We start from the raw sequence: 23675 nt of genomic DNA, 5'->3' as shown, positions 1-23675 counted from the left end.
GTTAGAAATAAATTATAAAAAGAAACAAAAACCGTTAATTAATTAAGTAATAATGAACAGATATTATAAATTTACGTTCAAGAATTTTTATTTGTACACAGATTGTATCATTCCGGTTCCATTGTATGTGGCTTCGCTAGATACTAGGTCCGGAAAGTGGGACATTAGTTCATCTCGTTAATCAAGGACAACAATAACGTAGGTTTTTTATATTCATATTTTTTTACTTTTAATTACAGCTGTTGTACCAGTGGTTTCTGTAAAACTAAGAACTATTGCCAATGCTACTGATGGAGGATCTCTGACAGTTACTTGCGAAGTAGAAACGGATGTAAATATTGCAAGTGTAATCTTCACGAGGGATTCACATGTACAAGTATATATATTTCCACCTTGTAGTTTGCATTCCAGCGATAACAAGAACGATGCATACAACGTAACATGTTCTGATAATCGATCATTTACAATGGTAAAATATAATATCAACACCAGTGAACACGGGAAGAGTTGGATGTGTCAGATACTCGCAAATACACTTACACGCGTTACCTTACAGAATGCATGAGCAACAATGTTATTGTACATGTAAGGAGTAAGTAGTGACGCTTTAATATTCCATATTGTCTTGAACCATGATCTTAACTTAAACAGGGTTTGTGAATGGGGTAGTATGTTTATTCCTAAAATAAAACTGAAAGCGTCTTGATGCTACGTTAATCAATGAAACGTGGAATAAACCGAAACATGTCCTGTGATTTAAGCGCAAACAATTTCGTCAACAATTTAGATCTGACGGTAGTTCTTAACATTAATTATCATGTCTTACAAACTGCGACCAGAAACAGACAACTCTAATTAGTTGATGTTAATATGCTTAATGTCTCCCAATGCATTCCATAAAGGTGACTTGATAGGTTCTAAATTTGCAAAACTGGTTTAGTAGTTAACGCGGTAGTCTATTGTAAATCAAAATGATTAATGCAGCGGTTGATTACATAACTACTATATTGATTAGGTTTATAAACCCATATAATATGTTCGATATAAAATTACGTAAAACAGTCTGAAGTTGTATCAAGATGGCTTCATATTAAACAACAGCCTCATTTCAAATGCATCCATATGCTTCTCGGAGTCCTTTAACTACGGTAACTTGAGATTTATAGAATAAAGTAGGTATTTGGCAGCACACAAAAGATACACCGTAAACACGTTTTATTATTGTTGTTGGAAACTAACACTTATTTTAAATTTAGATTTTTCTAATACCCACACGTTTTCAAAATGTCGTAAGAAAACTCATCATTATTAGTATTAACATGTGCGAAGTGGCTGGCGATTGCTATTAAACCATTTTCGTTCATACTGTTCTGGACTCTTAAGTGAAACATACAATCAATGGGGACTTGATTTCGCTCTTATGTTTTATTGTTCATGCAGTTCCAGTGACTACAGTTCAGCTTACAGATGATGCTGACCAGCCTTTAGTTACATCAGTGTCTGTTATTGACGGATTAGAAAAGATCATTAGATGTAATATGTCTCCAAATGGAAGTAGACCAGCAGCCTTGTTCATATGGTACATGCGACATGAACACCAATCATTTAAATCAATAGATGGTCGAAGTATAATCCCCAAACCAAACCCAAAACAGGTACCGGGACAGCCAAAATCTGACCTGCTTGTATCCTACAGTACGATGATGTTCCTGCCACAGAGGTCACACAATAATATGTACTTAGGGTGTGCTGCGAAGGACAACACGTACAGTGCAACTCTTGTAGAGTCACGAGAGGTTCAGATTTTTGTCCAGTGTATGTATATTACTAGATAACACAGCACCTTTTACGTCATTTTGCTAATTAATAATCTGCTATGTATGAAGAAATAGCTCATTTAAAATGGGATATGAAATGCAGATTCCATATTATTTCAATATTTGTAGTAAGCACAGCACATGCTTCATTAAACCTAGGATAGAGACTCAATCTAAAGTAAAACTATTCCTTCCACAAAAATTGAGTGTGTGAAAATTTCAACTTATAATTCTCCCAATACGTCAATTTTCTCATTTAATTGGGATAAGTTAGGTTCAACTTTTCTTTTAATAAAACTTTTGCATTATATCAACTCTTTCTTTTTGAAAGTCGACAATTTAACATAAGCCAGTTAGACTTTAGATGATTGAAAATGTAAAGACATTGAATAAGAAAAATGTACAATCTATACTAAACGTACCTTTCTGGGACCGCCACTAAACTTTTATCTTTTTTGGTAAATCAACGTTTATATTCATCACAAGTTTTATAACCTTTAAAGTTTGATATCGACGTAAAATAAGTTTATTCATCATGCTTACTTCAAGACACAAATACATTACTCTAGCTTGACTAACTATTCCGATAGATGATAAACAATTAGGTAGACATAATGACAAATTTGAAAGTCGCACTTACGTTTGAGATCGGTATCTATGTTCTTATATTTAGAGACAAAATAAAGGTTTGTTTCATTTTGATGATTTATGTTTTATTTGGCTGTATTTCAAATAGTGAAATTTACGTTTTATATCAATTTAAATGCTTTTTTCTACATTATTGTCGTTGTTTTCTTCCATTATTTAAATCTCGCTTTTAGGTCATGGCATTCCAACTTGTAATGATCCAACTCTACATAATATCTGCAAATCAATGACCTGATACTAAATTTCGGATATGTAATTATCTAAATAAAAATAAGAAACGTCGTTTCAATCTTTCCACCTCACCGCTCTCCAAGCAGTTTTACTTAGCAGCCATTGCCTTTATATATTTTATCGAAATTAGGCTTCAGGTCGCTTGGATAAAACTCACTTTACTGCCTTATGTCGGCAAATTATTACTGAACTTTCGGACCCAGTAAACTTCTTACATTCCTCAAGCAACTATGTACCTAAAGTGTGTTACATCAACTTTCACAATCAGAACATTTAATCATTGTGAATGTCACTGATTTATCGGTTATTTAATCACGCGAGTGCAACCTTTATTTCACATTGATAATGCTCCGGCAGTCGACCCAGACTGGTCAGGAATTGAACCAGCAACGCTCCTTTTACGAGTCTGAAGTTGCAAACAGAGCTAACGCGACTCCATGAACTACAATTTATATTTGATGATTTCCATTGCAAATGACATTTGCAAATTTTGTGTGGATAGTGAAGGTACAAAACTTGTCAAAAATGGTGGTGTTAGATATACCACAATTTGTGGAAAATGCTTGCCATTATAAACACATCAATACCAATTGATGTAGCCATATTTTCCGTTTCGTATAATATAATCACGGATTTTCGGACGATAACCTGACATATCTCGTATGGATTGTTATGGATAAAATCATACCAAACCTTGGAGCAAACTGAATATAAGGTGTTCAAAATATGTATTAAAAACATCGTGACAATATTTATTATAATCAGTAGGTTATTGACAAAGTTTCGTTCTCACCATGAAGGCATGGATACTAAAATAGCAAACTTTGAACAATTTTGATTTAATACATTGTAACTTGCAACATTTCAGTATTGTACTGGTGCATAACTAATCCACACTTTACGTCAAATAAATAATTGCTAGCTGTAAAGATAAATAAGATTATTTATTTTCATTTTCAGATCCTCCAACTGTTCACCTTTACCCCAACAATACCATATACAATGTTACGGAAGGCACAGCTAATTTGACGCTAAACTGCGATGTGATCGACGCCAATCCTATTCCACAGTTAAATGACTTTCTTTGGCTGAAAGATGGGACTAATATATCAGGACAGACCTCATCATCCTATACCATTCAGTCTGTAAATAGGTCAGATAATGGGAAGTATCTCTGCAAGGCCAAGAATACCATTGGAGATGGAATATCAAATCCCTTAACCATTCAAGTGCAATGTAAGCATTTGAATAGTATCATTTGAATATTTAGATGCATTGGGTTGTTCATGCCAGAAACATAAATACTACTTTGAAGAACTAAACTTTAAACAACATACAATTACGTAGCCTGCTAGGGCCACGTTGTATGGCGTCAACAGTTTCGCATATATCCAAGTCGTTCTGAACCATCGGTAAAATAATGATGAGTCGTCTTGCAATTTTTGTCCAAAATAAACAATCGATTCTATCAGTGCAGGTCAATCATTAGGGCTTTATCATGCTATCATATACAGATCTCTTGCAAATGTAACGTGAATACTAGGTCATAATCTGGTCATAAACTACATCCTATCTTAAACCTTCTACTATTACTCACTGTAATATTCACTCTGAATATATATATAGGATTCATACAAGTGAAGAGTCATCATTGCACTTTTTTCGTCTAGATCATGATACATTTATTAAAACGTGTATAAAACGTGTATAGTGAATCTGCGGTTGTTATAAAAGAGATGTTTGTCTTTTATGTTTCGTTTGATTTGTTTTTGCAGTGTAAAGACATCAAATTCTTCCAAATATGCATTTACTCTAAAAATTTAACATTCTTTACAGTTTATGCATTTAACTATTCCATCAAACTATTTTAAAATATTCAGGAAAATTCCATGCTTAAACATATGTTCTGTTCTCTCATACATTTTCTTTGAATCTCAGTTCGCCCAAAATAGTTATTTGGATACGCTTGCCTGTCGGTGGTTCTTTTCTGGAATTACAAATATACTGGCTACCATATATATCTTATGTTTTTCTGAAAAATGGCACTAGCTCCCCCCATAATAAACTATCAGATCAAAAATTTTGAAACATAGATCCGCTAAAGGTGCACATAAGAGGCGCATAATGGACAATATAAGTTACATCTGTGCTGAGAAAACCTTTTTACAGTGGGAAAATATTTGTGTGGTCCTTGGGCTTCCCTTAATTCTATCTTACCTGGTAAACTGTGTACCAAAATATATACAGAACTATTTTCAAACGATAAGTGAATAATATAGGAAGCAGCTGCTTTGAATTAAAAGGTATTGTAAATACTGTTTGATGTTTTAAATTTAATCTAAGGTTTCGAATTTTGTCCACCCAGGAGACTCCATCCGTATGCCTTGCAGAAACACTAAAGGAACATGTAGATGTTCTGCTGTGGTCAATGTATGTGTTCGTGAAACCCTCTCAAAACGCATTACAGTTAAAACGTGTAATTCAAATCTGGAGGAAACTTAACAAGATCTCCCTCAAACGAAAATATGGTCCGCGTATAGATATAATTCATGTACCATTCGAGTCACAAAGTCTTTGCAACCGGTCATTTTCTTTTGTTTCTAGAAGATATATTAGTGTTCTATAACAAATATGTACTGTCACTAATGGGTTACATTAATGTCATAACGAAATAGATCTTGGCAAGACATCTTTCTTAATGGCAACCATACACAGTTAAGTTTCAAATTTATAACAGTCAAATTAAGATTTTGAAAACAGATTAAAAGTGTGGTTTTAACTAAAATAGGATGAGGCCATATTCTTGCCAAATTCTATATATGATGGTAATGTTGTCGAAAAGAGAAACCCATTCCGATCACAACATAAGAAAATAAACGAAATTAACTTGTCTTTAAAGGCACGAATCCTGATTGATTCCATTATAGGATTTTTTTTAAAAAAATTATTGGGCAGATTATAATTCATACCCTCGACACTCAAGAATGTCATACTAGAGCCCATTTGTAATATTTGCAAATATGATTTTATCGACCGTTCAAGAGGTTCCCTAGCTTGATAAATAAGTTCACCCTTCATGTATTTCTGACCTGGAAAGGAATCATGTAAAAATTCACTTCCTTGGGTGTCTGCATTAAGCATTCAGTTTAACAACACAATAATATATTACACTATGCATTAAAAAGTATTCTGTTGAGAAATATGTTTGTGAAGCAATGATAGAGTAAAATACATTTTGCAATAAATTGTATAGATACTCAATGCTACATTTAAAGGATTATCTGGAAACACATAATTGAAAATACAAACTTTGGTTAGGATACTGTTCACTGAGTATATTGAATTCAACGCATTAATTCTTTTGCTCATAAAATACACAGTCGCTGTAAATAAATTATAAATTTGCTACAAGAAGAATATATTCTTTGCTATCGTATGATACTGATTAAAATATATTTTCTTCTAGACAAACCGGAAATTTATCATCTCCCAGAAACAAACGTAGAGGAGGGTCAAACACTTGAGGCAACATGTAACGTTTCAGCAAACCCATCACCTGCTGTAAGTTGGACCAGGTCAGGGGAGGAAATATCAGCCTCGGCTGCCCTGCAATTTCACTCTATATTAAGAAACCAGAGCGGAAACTACACCTGTATGGCTCGAAACGTTCTTCATCCAACAAATCTCTCTCCTGTCATCGGTAATGTGTCGGATATTCTGCGTGTTGATATTTTATGTAAGTAATTATATAATCAATTCCTCTTCATGACAACGTATTAGGATACTGTTCACTGAGTATATTGAATTCAAGGCATTGTTTCTTGTTCTCATAAAATACACAGTACGATATCATTAGCTGAATAATTGCATTTCGTTCTTTGCAAAAATGAAAGTGTTAATTATTATTACAACAGGGTATTTACCTCGTCTGAATAGCCAATTGTGTCTAAGGTCGAGAAGCAAGTTATTATGGTGGACAAAGCATGCGAGTCGTCGATTTACGATACAGGATCTTACGCAGTTATTTCGTTCAAGGCACGGCAGTCAACACAACACTGCATTGTTTCAGTTTTGTTTACTAAAGCTACTGGCAACAATTATAGACAGGACGATGGTGAAAGTATCCCTTTCTTCAACATATTATTCTCATATTTGTGAACGTCTTGCCTGGCGTAAATTACATGAGTTTTGGTGGTAGCTTTATTGTCAGCGAGCTCACCGTTTCCATTATATGTCGCTAGTACGATTATTTCCAAGATCAGAATCAAATACAGCAAAGGGCTACTGATAGTCGCAGAGAAGTGTTTTGACCTTTCTTGCCTGTTCTTAGGAGAGTGATTCTTTTGATACCTGAGTCAGTTCTTTTAAATGAGTAGGTACTAGAAGTTGCGACTTCCAATATTGGAGACAACAAAACGCGCACTCCCCTTCACGTCAACGGCTTCTCCGACTACTTGTAAGAGTGAAATAATTGTCCTAACATAGGATATTTGGTTATCTGCAGTTGCAAGTGTCAGGGTCCCTTTTGCGACCCTGACCAGCGGACTCGAGAATAGGATCATGTGTCATTCTTAAATCATCTGACACTGATCTACCATTAGAAGTTCCGGAAGTAGTGAAGGGGGGCACCCTACGTACAATGGGAATTAGCATTAAAATACACCTTGGGCAAATCTACGTACAATGGAAATTTAACATGGAGAAAAATCGTGGGCAAATCTACGTACAAGGGGAATTAACATGGGAATAAATTGTGGGCCACTTTACGTACAAGGGGAATTTAACATGGGGAATAGAGTTTGGGGTTGTTTAGGGACAAGGGGAATGGAACATGGGATTTTTTTTTTTTTTTTTTAAAAAGGGGTAGGCAATGGAAAGGCTATCTCTTTTCGAGAAATATGGCTGGCCCTGAAAAGGGCCTTTGGGTTTTCTTCTGCTTCTAATTTCTTCTTTTCCTCCACCAACTTCTTATTTTATCTCCAACACTCTTTCCCTTCTTTTTTTCTCCTCCTCTTCTTTCTTCTCTTCCTCCTCTTCTTCTTTCTTCCTCTTCTCATTTTCTTCTTCTTTTTCAATTTTTTCGTTCCATATTCTTATTCTTATCTTTTCCTCTTCATCCTCCTTCTCCTCCTTTATTTCCTTCATCACAACATCTTGTCCTTTGCTTTTCTTAAGTTGTTAATTTCCATCTTTACACGATGGGGACTATAGGAATAATGGTCTTCAACGAATCTTATTAGCATCTGTTCCATTATTCCTAAGTTGTCTAAAACGTCTTGTAAGGTTTGTATTTTGTCCATTTGGTTTGACGCCATCTTCTTTTTATTCTTTGCAGAATGGTTTGAACAACTAACACTGTGGGTTCTTATAGTGAAAGCGCGAACGTGAAGGAAAACATCCCCCTAAAAAACATAAAATTGATCTTACCTAGATCATGACCGAATAACGCGCGGACGTGAAGGAAAACATCCCCACTTTCTCATTTCATATAATAAAACCCTAACTATACTCTTCACATACGCTAAGAAACCCATAATCTACTATTCACACAACCATACCTTTACTCTTACAAACACAAACACACAAACACATACCCTCACATTTTTTTAAGAAAGAGTTAGTGTTTATTTTCACACTACTCTACCTACACACATTGGCAAATTAATAGTTATTTCTTTTCTAGAGTATTGGGTAGCCCTGAAAAGGGCTGTTTTTTTGAACTCCTGATGCACCTATCTAATGGTTGCACCTTCCTGGCCTGGCGCCACACACGCATCTTCTTCCCCAGTCTTCTTTCACCTTTCTTCTGGGGAGCGCAGAGGGAGGATGATTCGCTTCAACACCCCAATCTTCTGTCTCGGGAATATTGAACGACATCCTCTCTTCTCTTTTCTTTTCCTCTTCTTCCCTCTCTCTTCTCTCCTCCTCTTCCTTCTTTACTCTTGCTTCTTCTACTATAGCCTCTGCTGATAGTTCGTTTACTATGCGCCTGACATATTCCAGGTGCATCTGGAGTTCTAACAGTTTCACTATTCTGCTATTCATTCTTCTGGCTGTGTTGATCAATCAACAAGGGTAGCTAGACTGCCCAGCGAGTTTCAATTTATAGTGAAAGCGCGGACGTGATGGAAAACATCCCCCTAATAACATAAAATTGATCTTACCTAGATCATGAACAAAAAAAATAAAACAACAACGCGCGGACCTAAAAGAAACACTCACACACTTTTTTATGCTACCCATCACTATTGTAAAATTTTTTATAAATCATTTCAATAGACTATCCACATACGCAAAGCAATCCAATCTAACCCCAAATCTACACCTCAAACAGCCCAAAAAAAACCCAGACCTCATTTTGATCTACTATCCACACCAACCTACTTTATCACTTACAAACACAAACACACAAACACATACCCTCACATTTTTTTTAAAAAAAAAGTTAGTGTTTATTTTCACACTACTCTACCTACACTGGCAAATCGATCGTTATTTCTTTTCTAGAGTATTGGGTAGCCCTGAAAAGGGCTGTTTTTTTGTTTTGCTATGGCATTCTTTTTTAGTTTCTAAGAATGCGATGTCCTCTGAGGATAGACTATCTGGCGATAGGTCTGCTTCTTCGGAAAGAGAAGAAGAACTCTTTGGTGTCGATACGACAATCGACAAAGCCTCTGTCAGCTTCAGGTTGCTGCTGCTGCTGTTGCTGTTGTTGCTCCTGTTGCTGCTGTCTCTGAAGTCTGTACTTCTCTGTCCATTCTTCTTTTTCCCTGTTCATTTCTTCTCTGAAGAGCTCTTCTATCAGGTCTTCAGTGATTTTTAACATTCTCACATTCTCTATTTCTTCTGGCTTCGGTATCAGACTGTGTCTGACCCTATGCAGATTCACGTAGGCTTCGTTGAGCTTAGCTAGTTTGGAGCACATCTTCTTAGGAGGATGAGTCGACAATGGATGGCTAGACTGGGAACAACCCGGTTCTTAAAGTCAAAGCGCGGACGTGAAGGAAAACATCCCCACACGGTTTTTCGAGCCGCAACGTTCATGAGAGGGATAGTAAGAAATGAAAGAGCATCAATCCAACATTCTTATAGCTAAACAAACCACAAAAGCATTTTTTCAAAACACAACATTTTTTATTCAAAAATCACTTAACACTAACCAACAACAACTCTAACATTTTTAACAATAATCCAACACTATAACATCAAACAATTTTTTTTCAAATCACAAACATTTTTTTCTCATTTTACAACCTACTTTAAACAGGGCTGACAACGTTGTGAATGAAATTGTGATTTCCACTGTTGGAAATCATTAGGCCATTGATGGACACTACGTTTCCTAGCTTGAGACAAAAGATAAGCATAATGGTCACAAAACCATCGATCTACTTTCACATCGTTTCTAGCAGAAGAACGAGGATCGAAATGAGTCACTAAATGTTCTAAGGAATAGCCCAGGCTGCGATGATGCAGAAAATACACACAGTACTGTCCGCACACCAAGGAATCTGTGCCTTGTAATTTCACATTATTGAATCGGGTGGTTTGAGCATTTCTTCTCATAAAGTCGATGATATCGTCTTCCAAAGGGGGCAATCCGTACGAATCGAAATATTCCACACATCCTTCTAGAGGAAAGTAGACGGCTACCCAGTGGGTTCCTGGGAGATGACTGTCGTCCGTGTTGATCACGTAAGCTTGATGTTCTTTAGGTTTGCGATGAGGGAGTTCATCTTTAGCACAGACGACAGGATTCCAAGAAGCCGTATACGAACTGTGGTTCAAAAGGTAATAAAGTTCCCAGGTATCCATTGATTTGTTTTCTTCTTCACAGGTAATAATACGTCGTCAATTCGATCCTGACTTTTTGCTTGAAAATGTCTGACGAATAAACGGTTATTCGTTCTGTTTCCTCACTCTGATTCAGGAGAGCTTCGATACGATGGATCTCTTGAGTGGTTAATGGTGGACAAGAATGTTCACGCAAGTCTTTATACCACTGGTGCAACACGTCTTTGTTCGAGATGAGGCTCCAAGCTTCGTCCAGAAACTCGTCCAATTTTTCTTCTTGACTTAACATCAGGCATTTATCGTGTTGAATTTGACTGGGATGATCGTTTTGACATCCATAGCAATTTTTCTTGATCAATTCCGTCATTTTGTCGACCAAGTGTTTGGCAAAACAGGAGACTAAATGGGCTTCTTGTTCTGGCCATCTCGATTTCATCATGATCACTTCTTCTTCTTTTTCCACGGTCTCCTTACATTCCATCTCCAAAGTTTCTCCACTTGGTAAAGAGGGATAACAGTCTTCCATGGCTTTCTAATAATCTAGAATGACTTCTCTCAAACTGTTGATTTCTATGGTATTATCGAATTCTGCATACAGGATGACGTTCACTGTCGCTGGCAGAGGATTTGCAAACTGAAGTTCCACACGAATCTGGCCAGATTTTATAGGGTGGAAATGTCCCTCGTCGCTGCCTTGGTCTGGAGTGAAATCGAAAGCCCACAAAGGATAGCCTCCGTCATATTCGTTGTACTCAATGCCGTGACTGGTGTTGGTTCCTAACTGGCCGGTGGCTTCGTACAGGGACAAGTACGACCTCAAGTAATTTTTGTTGGCAAAGTCAGGTTCGAATGGTCGGGTACACAAGGTCTTGCCATCGCGACTGACTTCGATTTTCTTCACGTCGAAGTGTTGAAAGTTGAAAGGATTTTTATCGAAGGCTCCGTTGAAGGCTGAATTCAGGGTCATACCGAGGATTAAACGCTTGGGTAGCTGTCCTTGAAACAGATGATCTTCGATCATGGAATGATGTTGAGCGGGAATGGTGAACGTTTTCACTTCCACACGTCGTATGGGATACTTGGCAGTCGTTCTGCTCAACGTTTGACTGATGTCGTTACCCACTTTGGGTAACACTTCTACGCGTCGTACGTAGAGTTTGGCTTCTTGGATTATGCTTTTAGGAGCCTTAGCAGAATCAACAGTCAGCAAATGGAAAGCGGCACTGCTGCGATTCAGTCTCAAGCGGACATTGACTCCGTTCAGCAAATATTTCTCTTGCAACCACATGTCCAAATGCAAACGATCCATCAGTTCTAAACTTTTCTTGTTTAAGATTTTCTCTTCTCTTGCCTCAAAGCCGGAATTGGTTCCATCTGTTTTGTCGAACTTGTCCGCTTCGTCATCTACCCACAGCACACAGGCATTGAGATGACTTGTCTTGGCATCTGTTCCGTACGTCAAGAGATTTTCCAGGTATGCACGGTAAGGGTATGTATCCATGCTGCTGCTGACCAGTTTGCTATTCAAGTACAAATCCACTGAGCTGAACAAGGAATGCATGAAATTGTTGACGGGAGCTATATTATCATCGTCTTCTACTCCTTTATCATCTTTTTTTAGAACTTGGACTTTCAAGTACAAGTAACTGCTATTCAGATCGATGTAATCTTCGGGCTGTCCCTTGATTTCAAACTCGATGGGAGCGGAATCGGTCAATGAGGAGACGGGGTGAAATTCCGCAAGACTCTCGGTGCATCATTTTTTTTCTGTGTTTCAATAATCGAAAACGTCTAAGTCTCGAACGGTTCTTCTTTTCTTGGCCTTTCTCGCTTGAAGTCTGGTGAAAGGGTGTTTTCTTCTTCGTCGTCTCTTTCTGCCTTGTCCTTGCTGAATGCTTGACTCGGTAGCGTGCAGGGCATTTATAGGTGTGTCTCGTCGGCCTAAAATGTCTTTGCCCGTTTGTAACAAGACATTTTTGCCAGCCCTCATGAAGGCTTCTTTAGGGTTTTGTTTGTCGATGATGACATTTTGGAGAAATTCTTTGCCTTGCGTCAGTGCCGCATCTTTCAAGGCGTGCAATCCGCGTGTCACCATCGGTTTCAACACCGGGGCCACCGAACGAAAGGCCGATTTTAACATGTCTCCTAAACCGTGTCCTCGCTGTCGTGCAACCCCTCGGTACACTGGATACATGACTTAAGAGTCGTGAGAGAACCGTTTTCGAAAATGGAGTTTCACCGTGACTTTTCCTTTGGTGAATGGAATATCTTGTCCCAAATCTCCTATTATAGTAATGTTGACCGTGTCCAAATACGACTTGCTGACCGGTAAATAGTGAGGATGGACAAATTCGCGGTGGACGTGGTAAGTGTTTCCACCTTCCTCGTCAGCGTTCGTGGCAGAATCTACTTTGAAAGGAATGACACGCAGTAACGGTACGGAGGTGTGTCCCACCACTTTGTACTCCACCACATCGGAATACACAAAGATCAAATTCAGTCCTTGGTTCAGTTCTACCGGGGTACGAAAATACTTGACAAAAGAATCGTTGTCGAAAATGCCTGGTGATTCACCTTTTTGTTCTTCTTGCTTCCTCATCTCCATGTCACCGCCCAACATGTCAAACAATCCAGGACAAAATACAATGGTTACGATTTTAGGCCGTTCAAATTTCATCAAGAAGCGACGAGCTACTTTGTGGTACTCCATGGTGACACTTTTGTTCTTGACATTGACATTGGTACTCTTAAAAGCTTCCCCAAACACACTATTAAACTTGGTAGCTATGGTGTTGACCAAATGATGACCACTGAAATAATAGCCTGGGGGAATCACAAAGTTGTAGGTAAACGTTTTAGTGTTTTGATCATAGGTTTTATTGGTACGTGTGCTACTAGTCTTATCCAACTCTTGTTGCAAATGTAAGTCATGAACTTCCACCGTAAAATAATTTTGCTGGGGAATGACATTGTGGACTTGGGTCGGGTGAATTATTTCTACTAAAGCCACTTCCCAATGGGCTTCGTGATCTAAGGGGATGGCTTGAGGTAATTTGGCCGTGTAACAGCACAACGTGTTGTTGGGAAACACCTCCATGGAACTGTCACTGGGTAAGGTTAAGTAAAATTGGTTTCGGTGACTCATAATTCCAGAGTTTTGTGGCTGTCCGAGGGGTTAGTGGACGTCAGAGGCGTGTCTCCGCCCAAAATGGGGTTCTGGTTGTGGTTGTTGTTGTTGGAGTGGTGACTGGCACTGGCACTGGACACAACGTTCCCGTTCGAGGAGAATTTCAGGGAGGGATTAGGAAGTAGGTAACCGATGCAACTGCTCAATAAAATGGTCCACAATTGTTTGTCTCCTTGTTGCAAACTCAGATTGGCAATGGCTGCCCCGATGACACAATACACCACGAAGATTTGGCAGAAAAAGACGATTTGCGTTTTAGGCACACGTTCTCCACACCACACCCACAAGGGTTGTTTTTGTAAATCTTGCACAGAAGAACTAGGGGAAGAAGGACTAGTCGACGTAGCTGCGTCTGCTGCTGTGTGAAAGGGCATGATGGTCACTTCTTCTTTTTATAGTCGATGACTTGCGAAGCGTCGATCCAAGAATCGAAACTGGGTGGATATCCTTTCCAACGTACTTTGACTTCTTTGACACGTCGTTTGCCCACTTTACGGGTTCTGCGTTCGAGAATGCTTTCGATGTCGTACACGTCGTCTTCTTTTTTGGTGACACGTTGTAACTCGGGCAAATAAAACGTTCCTTTGAGTACTTCTCCGTTCATGTCTTCCAATTTATAGACGGCAGGATGACGGCCATGTACTCGTCCAGTGACGCGAAACAGTTCGGTCGTCCAGTTAGGTAAGTAACCTTTGTCGAAAGTGCGTTTGGTTTTGCCAATGCGCACCCAATCTCCTACGGTCAACTCTCCACTTTTCTTGGGGACAGCCCTCGTCGGGGACGTACCGAACAGACGCTCAAACACCAGCACTTCGTTGTCGGGTGTCACGTCTTGCGGGGCACGTCCGATGCTTCGATGGTAAGATTGGTTGTACGCTTACACCAGGTGCGGTAAGATGTCGATGTACTTCAGAGTGTGGTGATGCGTAAAATATTTCCACATGCGTTCTTTCAAAGTACGTTGAAAACGTTCCACGATGCTGGCTTTGGTTTCTGGATTCTCGGTGGTAAAAAAATGAATGTCACGTTTCTTTAATTCTTTTTGGAAAGCTTGGTTCAGAAATTCGGTGCCTTTGTCCGTTTGCCATCGAAGAGGGTGACGACCGCTTTGTTTCAGCACTCGTTGCAGGGCTCGCACTAACTCGCTGCTTGATTTGGAAGTCAAGGGCACGACCCAGGCAAATTTGGAAAAGACGTCGATGACACAAAACAAATATTTGTAGCCACGATTGTAGCTGGCCAAATGAGAGACATCGGCTAAATCGGCTTGCCATTGATGATCGATGCCTTCCACTCGGGTGCGACTTCTGGCAATCTTGCGTCGAATGGGTTTGTGTAAAGTGTAGGTAGCTTGTTCTTGTAACCATCGTTGCACTTGAGGTAAACGGAGACTTTTCAGTCGCGTTTTGGCAGCACGATACAATTTTTGAACTCCTGCGTAACCTGCAGGATGCGAGGGATCGTAGTAAATGCTGGCTAAGACTTTTTCCATTTTTTGTGTTTGTGTGTTAATAAGTCACCCACTCTTCGGTGATGCTACTTTGGGTGGGTCGAAAGGGTGGTTTTGAAACGGATTTACGTGTCCGATGGGCTACGGGAGTAGAAGTCGAAGGTAGTGGTGGAGGTGGAGGTGGCAATGGAATGGCTTTGGTTTTCTTTTCTTTTTTCGCTTCTGGTTTCCCTTCTTTCTTTTTCACTTCTGTCGAAGGAGGCGTGGACATCATCTTTTTAACCCAAGCTTTCATTTCTTCTCGTTGGGGTGTGGGGCACGGGGTCAATAAGGATGCTGCAATCTTACTCGAAATGGGAGCTGCTGACGGTGTTTGAAACACTTCGCGCGTCTCTTCTTCCTCAGGTCTTTGTGGGGTAGCATCTCTGGTGACGGTTGGGGATGACAGTAGTGGTGGTGGTGGTGGTGGTGGTAATGATGATGATGGTGCTGGACTTTTCATCAAGGTCTTAAAATCTTTCAGAGTGGGTAAAGCTGTTTCGTCTAAAGCTTTCTGGTGAAAGAGTTGCAGTCTTTGCAAGAGTTGACCGTACTTTTGCGATTTTTCTGTTTCGGACAAATCTTGGCGATCCATCAAGGATTGCAATTCGTGTTGTAACTGGGACATCTCGCTCAAATTGGGATTGGGAGGTAAACGCGGGGTGCGTTGTTCTTGCCACCGATGGTATTCCATCCATCGTTTGTAAGGCACTAAAGCTAGTTTTCGTCCTTCCATGGGGTTGTCAGGGGTGAATTCTGAGATCTTGGGACTTCCGAAGGCCTTTTTATCTTGCTCCCACCAGTCCTCCCAACATGGTTCCCAAGACTCCTTTCAGTATGGGGCCTAACAAGAGAGGTAAAATGCTTCCACGTTGGACCAACATCTTCTTTTTTTGACGAATGGGAATTTTCTTTTGAACCATTTTCCGAAGAACGTGACGATGTTTGCCTAAGCATTGTTTCTGGTGTTTGGACAAAGGGATCGTGCCTTTCAAAACGTTCAAACAACATTCGCACACGGTATCGATGACCTCTTTGGAGGCCGTTTGAATGAGTTTTTGTCGTAGGGGTGGAGAAGCTTTGGACAGGACAGATAACAGGTCCCCATGTTTGGCTAAACGTGGTGGTAGTCCTTTTCTTTTCTTTCCTTGGGGTTTTCTGGAGGGTGACATCTTTGCTTGTGGGTTCCGGGACATTCACCAAACAGACACTAACGTCGATGACTTAACACACACCCTTTTATCTTTTTTTTGGGACTATTTCTTTGTCATAAAGGTGACAATGTTTTTCCCAAAATCGCCAAGGAATCCTCCCCTTTGTTGACGCCTCTTTTTCTTGGAACGATTGTGTCTTTTCTTAGGGTAACGTCGATGCTTGGCTAAGCGCTTTGTCGGATGATGCGTCTGCCTTTGTCTCTTTCTTTTGTGGCTTCTTGGAGGTGACATCTTTTACAAGTTCACTGATACCCCGACTTGGTCACAGGTCTTTTTATACTGGAACGCGTCGCCACTGATTGTCTTTACGTCGTATCAGTTTGAGGACAGGCATGACACGTCGTGCAGGGGTACGCAACGGACTAAATCGAGCCAGTTCTTGCTTGGACAAATCCAGTAAACTTTGTAACATGCCCGATCTTTCATGGACTTTGATTTTGGGAGAAGGTACTTTGTGAGCAGCAGCCACTGCCGCTAAATTGGAGGGTCCTGCCACTGGGGAAGTTCTTTTGGGGGTCATCAACGGAGAAGTTCTTGGTGTGATCAACGTCTCCAAGTACTCTTCAGTTCCTGATGACATCAACGGAGAAGTGGACAAACGTGAGGCTGCCGGAGACGCAGTCACCGCCGTGGCAGGTCGTGGTTTGCGAGTGTAAGGTTGCGTCCTGGCCGAAGTGCCTCTCTTGCGACTAGTTTTCTTCTGTGGACTTTTCTTTTCCTGGGGACTTTTTCTCTGTTTCTTTTTCTGAGGGCTTCTTTTCTTTTTCCGGGGTGGTGGTGTCTGGTAAGAGGAGGGTCCTGCCACTGGAGAAGTTATTCTTCTTGGGGACCTGGTCTTTTTCTTTTTCTTCTTGGGGCTTCGTTGAACTTTTGTCTTGGGGATAACTTTGGGGGCATTAGGATCCCATCTTAAGAGTGAGCGAATGATGACCTAGAGTACCGCTCCCTCCAGGTTTCAAAATGATTTGTTTTTTGGTTTGAGTGTCGATGCGGGGATCGGCCAGTTGGACCAAAGCGACTTTGTTTCGATCGAAAAAGCGTTGGGTTTGATGAGGAATCTGAATGATTCCTTGGAGTATTTGACGTGCCGTCACCGTGAACCATCGTAAGACTTCTTTGAGACTAGCTTCTAAGACACGAGCTCGTGTTTGTGGATCTTTTTCTCGACTGATGCCATACAAGGAACGAATCAATTTGACGGGAAGATGCGACTGAAGGGACGTCATGTTCACACTGTGAGTGAGACAGACGAAAAAGGGTCTGAGGTTTTTATAGATTTTTTTCATGGGGAGTGAAATGAAGTCGAGGACGGAGACGTGTACAGGACAGGCCCTCCGTCTTGGCACCAGTGGTGAAACAAGTGGGTACGAAATCGCAAATCCTCGGGAGTCGTAGGTTTCAAATCGACGAGTAAATAGGCGTGTGGCGTTCGAGTGGCATCGTCGTACGCCTGAGTCAGCCAAGGCGTTCCTAACTGTTTGGCTAAGACTTGCACTTGCGATTTATCTCGAGGGCTTTTAAACAAGACCACGTAATGCGCATTGAGACTGATGGTGCGATGGGCTTTACTTTGTTGAAACAAATTTTGGGTGATGTAAACGACACTGGCATTACGGTGATGCCCTTTGCGCGTAAACCACAATTTAATTTCTTCTTCGTCTTCTCCTAACATGTCGTCGAAAATGACCAAATGGGTTTGACGGGAGTCAGAGACGATGCCGTCGTCTTCTTTAGGAATGCCTTCCACAAACACGATGGAATCGCCTTGACTTTCTCGCAAGAGGCTGTACGCCGATTGCCACTCTTTGTAACACCACACGATCCGTTGAGAGGGCCGATCGATCAAATGATGTTTATGTTCGATCGAACGTTTGACGAATTCGGTTTTGCCAGAACCGCTAGGTCCAGCAATGAGCATGTTAAAGGGATGGCGAAGATACAAAGCCTCCCAACTGGCACGATCTAAGTGTTCGTCGATGACTTTGACAGTAGAGGAAGAGGGAGCAGAGACAGCAGAGGTAGCCATGGTGTGAGAAATGTCACTTGTGACACGAAAACAAACAAGACAAGAGTTTATATACTTTTTCAGAACACGTTTATTGAATGTTTTTTTTTAAACATGAATACGAAATACAAAAATACATAAAAGCCAAAGGCTTAAGTACAAGGATAAAAGGCACATGAAAACTATGAACGTGGAATAAACACAAGTGTCTGTACAACAACCATGTGTTTTGGGTAATGTTCTAACCAGTTCAACAGGGGGTAAGGTCACACAAGTGTCCTCCCGAAAGGGTCTTTCAGGCCTGTCCACGACAGTCCTGTCCTGGGTAACGGGTTCTTCTGGCACCGTCACTAACACAGGTTGAAAAGTAACTTTTTTCCTTGAACAACTCTCGTGCATACTGGGCCACTTCTTGGGTCCAAGCCTCAAAACCCCATTCTTTCCAGGCACGGACATCTGTCCAATGGGGATGTAAGTCACAAGCTACACACACATCGTCATACACGTCTTGGGTAGCTAAAAGTTGACGAATCTTTTTTTCCTGTTGAGGTCGAGAAGTATCCAGATGAAAACGCAAGGCTTTGAGCAAAAGGAGTTTTTCGTGACCATTTAAGGCCATGGAGGTGGTAAGTACTGATCGTAAAGAGTCCACAAAGAATCGGCTGGTAAACGAAATCCCAGAAAACAAGTCACTAAGACACACACCACTTGTCGTCCCAAATTGAATGGATATAGTTCTTGTAATAATCGATGGTAATGATCCACGGTTTGAATATGGTCATTGAGTTCCTTCCACGGAATCTGTTGGATGACATGTGACCTAAACCGTGGCATGGCAGCCTGTTTTTATATTCTCTTTTTTTCGGATGCAATACACGTACTTTCTAGCCAGAGATCTTCGTTCTCCAGTAGGGAATCTAAATCGTGCATACTGTAACCGAAACGTCAGAGTTCGTTTAGGTGTTTCCTCTTCCTCTAAGTAGATTCCACGTAAAATATGTTTGTAATCCTTTAACCTGTCTTCCTCAATGCGTTGCACTAGGTGAATCTCGAAGTAACCATAATCATGAACATGTCGATCATTAGCGACCTCAAAGTTTTGAACAATGTCTGACCATTGAAAGAATTTCTGACGAATCAGTTCTCTTATACCATTCAGGTACCAGTGGTTAAAGATCTGGTGACGTATCGGATGCAATTGTTCTTTACGTTTGACTTGTATTTTGACCAGCTCTCGGTAAATGCATTCTCTCAATTCCACAGGCAAGGCACGAATGTTCTCTAGCAAAGTATCCATGAATAGGTCATACTAAATCCTCTTTGGTCTGACACAAGAAATGTACTGTTTGCACAAACATGGTTTTAATTCATTGTCGAATCTAAATCGTTTCACCACTAATCTACACATTACAATTCGTTCAGAAGTTTCCTCTTTCACCAAGTTGACATTGCGTGAAAGATGTTGGTAATTCGTTAACTCTTCCTCTGGAATTCGATGCAGTACGTTTACAATGTAGTAGATAGAATCGTCACTACCAAACCATTCCTTTTTATAACCAGGAGGTCGTTGATCAATGTCTGTCCAATGGAACAGTTTCAACTCAATCAGTCCTTGTATAGCCTGAAGGTACCAGTGGTTCAAACACCGGTGACGTAACGGATGCAATTGTTCTTTACGTTTCACTTGTATTTTGACCAGCTCTCGGTAAATCCTTTCTCTCAACTCCACAGGCAAAGCACGAATGTTCTCTTGTAAAGTATTCATGAATAGGTCAGTCCGTACAATTCACAAAAGTAATCCACATAGTGAGTAATTTCTGACCACTGCCATTCAGGGTAACGTCCAAGAATGTCACTGAACTCTTTTGATGTAAACGGTCTAAAGCGATACAATAGGAGGAATGCACCCTTGACCCAAAGAAATCTAACACACTGGTTGACTTTTTTCACTTTCCTCTTACGAATTTCTCGACACAAAAGTTCTACAGTGACCCATTGAGATTTCACTCTGGCAAACCCCTGCCAAACTTCCTTGTAAATCTTCTCTTGTAGTTCTTTAGGTAATGATTCAATATCGTTTTTGAAATGAAGTTTAAATACTGGTCTCGGTGATGTCCAACATTTGACTCCTAGCCAATCTGGTTTCTTCTTCGTCAACGACATGGTAAGTTACTTCAATGTCTCGGTCCCACTAAGGGTAAGTAATGACAATTCGGTGACCATCGAGCATGTTCTACGTAGGCCGAATCTTGCGGCTCCCAGTGGTGAAGTGACACACCGCAACTGAAGCACTTGACTTTATCTCCTTCGCCCAAGTAGAAAAATCCGGCTCTGGCTAATTCTTCGGGGGTCGGTCCTCCCAGATACTTTGGCCATTTTCCTTTGAACGATTGAAGACGATTTTCAAAGTCGCAGTATTCCGACAAACGCACAGGAAACGAATATTCGTTTTTCACAGGTTCGTTTCGATGAGGGTTGGGTGACAGGAACAGGAGTTTGCTCAGGGCTGGATGACATCCGTAGGGGGGTAGACGTGAAGGTGAACATTCCCCTTTAAACCCGGTAAAATGTCTAAGAGGACGAGCGGCATCGCTTTCGCATCCCTCAGGTTTGACACGCACAGCATCACTTTCCATGACAGGGGCAGTGAGAACAAAGTTCCCATGATGCTTTACGGCATCGCTCAGGTCACAAGGTACAGCATCGTACCCATCGCAAGGCTCACAATCGCACTCGTCTGCAAACTCCGTTACGCAATTACAATGGTAACCACATGGACAATCGCAGTTTCCTTCCGGACATTTTCCGTCGCAATGTCTGGGTCTTATCCATCCAATATTAGTCACACTAGAGAAAGATACAACTTTTTTACAATCCCCAAACTGGAACGATGTCTCTTTCAAAGTATTCATCTTGTTCGCTCGGTCTTGGTAGTCCCAATGAACTATCGATCTTGTCTAGGGTTCGTTTTTTATATACAGACCAATACCGACGTGACCGAACGGTAAGGTGAAGTGATTGGGAAGTCGCACTCGCTTCTGGTATACAATTTGATAGACTTTTTCCAAGGGTCGACTGACGATGTGGTGAGTGGGTAAACGTACAATCTTGTTCGGTTGATAGGTGGTCACTTTAAAGTTTCCATCCTCTCCCGATTGCAAGGCTTCTTTCAATACCCCAAAATTGACCACTCGACTGGTACGATAATTCAGAGTCAGTCCTTTCACTTTGCACGTCGTGTGTACTTCTCCTTGTTTGTCCCGGTATTCGTAGCCGTAATTTTTGGGACCGCCACTGACGAAACTTAGAATCTTGTCGTCGGGATGCTAGTCTGTCCAGGCTCCTAAACGGTCTCCTTCGATGTTAGGGTGATGTTGAATCGGGTGATGGATGTAAATGCAACTGTCCGTGTCAAAGTACAGGACGCGTTCTTCTAACAGTTCTAAAGCTTCGTACAATTTTAAGCGAGCATGGGCTGTCACGTAAGCCGCAATGATGACATTTCCAAAAGGGTCGTCTTGTACAAAGTCCAGATCTTCTTCGTAATTGACCAAGATCAAATTCTCTCGAACGACGTCCACGTGTTTCATGTATTTGGTTTTGTCGTGAATCATCTGGAAGTAGCGGGAAGGTTCTGTCAAATATTCCGTCTTGGGTAAACACGGTCGTTGTGCCATTTTACCCCACAAGCAATTTAACATCACTTTGGCAAACGATCGCCTGCCTTCGTTTTTCTCGATGTGGTCTAAAGTGATGCCTTCTTGTTCGTAGTATTTCTCTTTGAATTGTATTTGGTCTTCGGGAGTGTGACACCAGGAAGGATAGCCGCTGGCTTCTTGCTTCAGTTTCAAAAAGGCATCCACGTAGTCTGCGAAAATGCCTTTCTGAGTAGGGTCACCCTTGCGGTATTGTTGTGTCTTGGGAAAGTGGCAAATTTCGTACACTTCTAACAGTTGGTATCCCATGTCCAGAGCTTTGAACAATTCTACGCTGACCCAGGTTCCCGTCAAGGCTCGTTCTTCCTGGCTGTGATGACAAGGATGGTCTTGGTTGCACGTTTCGGCACAAGTACGGCACAAGGGAAACATCAGTTTGCCTTGACAATGGTGAGGTAAGACGGGATGGTATAGGTTCGTGGGAGGCAAAACTTTACACTTGATCAAGCCTTCGTATTGTCGAATGTTGACCAGGTCGATGTGTTCCGTGAACAATTGCGGGTGCCCTACAGGAAAGCGACAATATTTGCACACGTAGGGATACAGCGAACACACGTCCAAGTATTTGATTTCTTCTCCTTTCTCTTCGTCGGCTTGGTACAGCAAACAGGTGGCATTGGTCCTTCCTCCGTACAAACTATCCCTCGGGTTCAGCGGGTCCATGAACTGGTAACTTTCCACGAGGCGTTCAAACTCGGGATCGGTTTTCATACGATGATCGTATTCGTGTTCCCACATTTCCACCACTTGGTATCCTTGCTGTTCTAACTTTAGGCGCCGCTGACAAGTGTCCTGGTACAGGTCATCCATGGTCCGTTGCAAAAACTGATTTTTAGTGTCACGGTCAGGGTAACAGACGGGACATCCGTGAAATAAGCAACCGTTAAACTCGTACACGATCTTGGGGTTTTCTAAGTCCCAGCCATCGACCGAATACGTTCCGATGGTCTTTTCGCCTCCTCCGTTGCGGGCATGCTGAATCCATTTGTCTTCCTTGTCGCACAAGTAATGTAACCAACGTAGGGCTTTGACCGAGTATTGACGTTTGACATAGTGGGTCGTTTGAGGGCTGATGACAGCTACGGTGTTTTCAGGCATGAATCGTTGCCGGTACACTAAGGAACACGCTTTGGCAATGGTGCAAGCTTCTTTCAAAGGATCGACCCCTCCGTGTTCCATGAACAGTTCTCGAAATTTTCCACAGCAACGCCGTAAAATGTCCACGTCGGAACGACAATACTTTAGCATTTCTTCCTGAAAGTCGAAAGGGTCCGAGGCGTGAGCCTGGTACCAAGCGTAGAAAGCTTCTCGTTGTTCGGTACGCATGTTGTCGGGGTCGTAATAGTGAGCCTCAGGTAAATGGGGTAGAACGGCGTGTTGATTGGCTTCCGTGTTGAAAAAGTGTGGAAAGTACCCTTTAGCCATTTCTGTCATTCCAAACGTTTTAGGCATTCGGCTCAAAGGCATGGCCAAATAGCTCATCGAATCTTTAAACTGTACTTGTCCCACTTGCATGAAAATGATTTTGGCTCCGTTCAAAGTCACTTTAGGACGTTCGGTGCCTTGTTCCGTAT

General features: G+C 41.2%; 1 protein-coding gene across 1 annotated transcript in view; it reads left to right on the top strand.

Moving 5' to 3' along the window:
- The window catches only part of LOC149795941 (B-cell receptor CD22-like), a 52953-nt gene that overhangs the window by 1418 nt on the left and 27860 nt on the right, over positions 1-23675 (top strand). The window contains exons 2-5 of the mRNA XM_089963896.1: positions 240-344; positions 1441-1815; positions 3657-3932; positions 6163-6432. Coding sequence (XP_089820022.1) covers positions 240-344; positions 1441-1815; positions 3657-3932; positions 6163-6432 — 1026 coding nt within the window. The remainder of the gene's footprint in view (positions 1-239; positions 345-1440; positions 1816-3656; positions 3933-6162; positions 6433-23675) is intronic.

The sequence above is a fragment of the Sinohyriopsis cumingii genome, chromosome 7 (genome assembly GCF_028554795.1).
Source record: "Sinohyriopsis cumingii isolate HCF-2022 chromosome 7, ASM2855479v2, whole genome shotgun sequence".
In the NCBI taxonomy this organism is placed as follows: Eukaryota; Metazoa; Mollusca; class Bivalvia; order Unionida; family Unionidae; genus Sinohyriopsis; species Sinohyriopsis cumingii.
The sequence above is the reverse complement of the archived record's forward strand: the minus strand, read 5'-3'. Positions and strand labels throughout refer to the sequence as shown.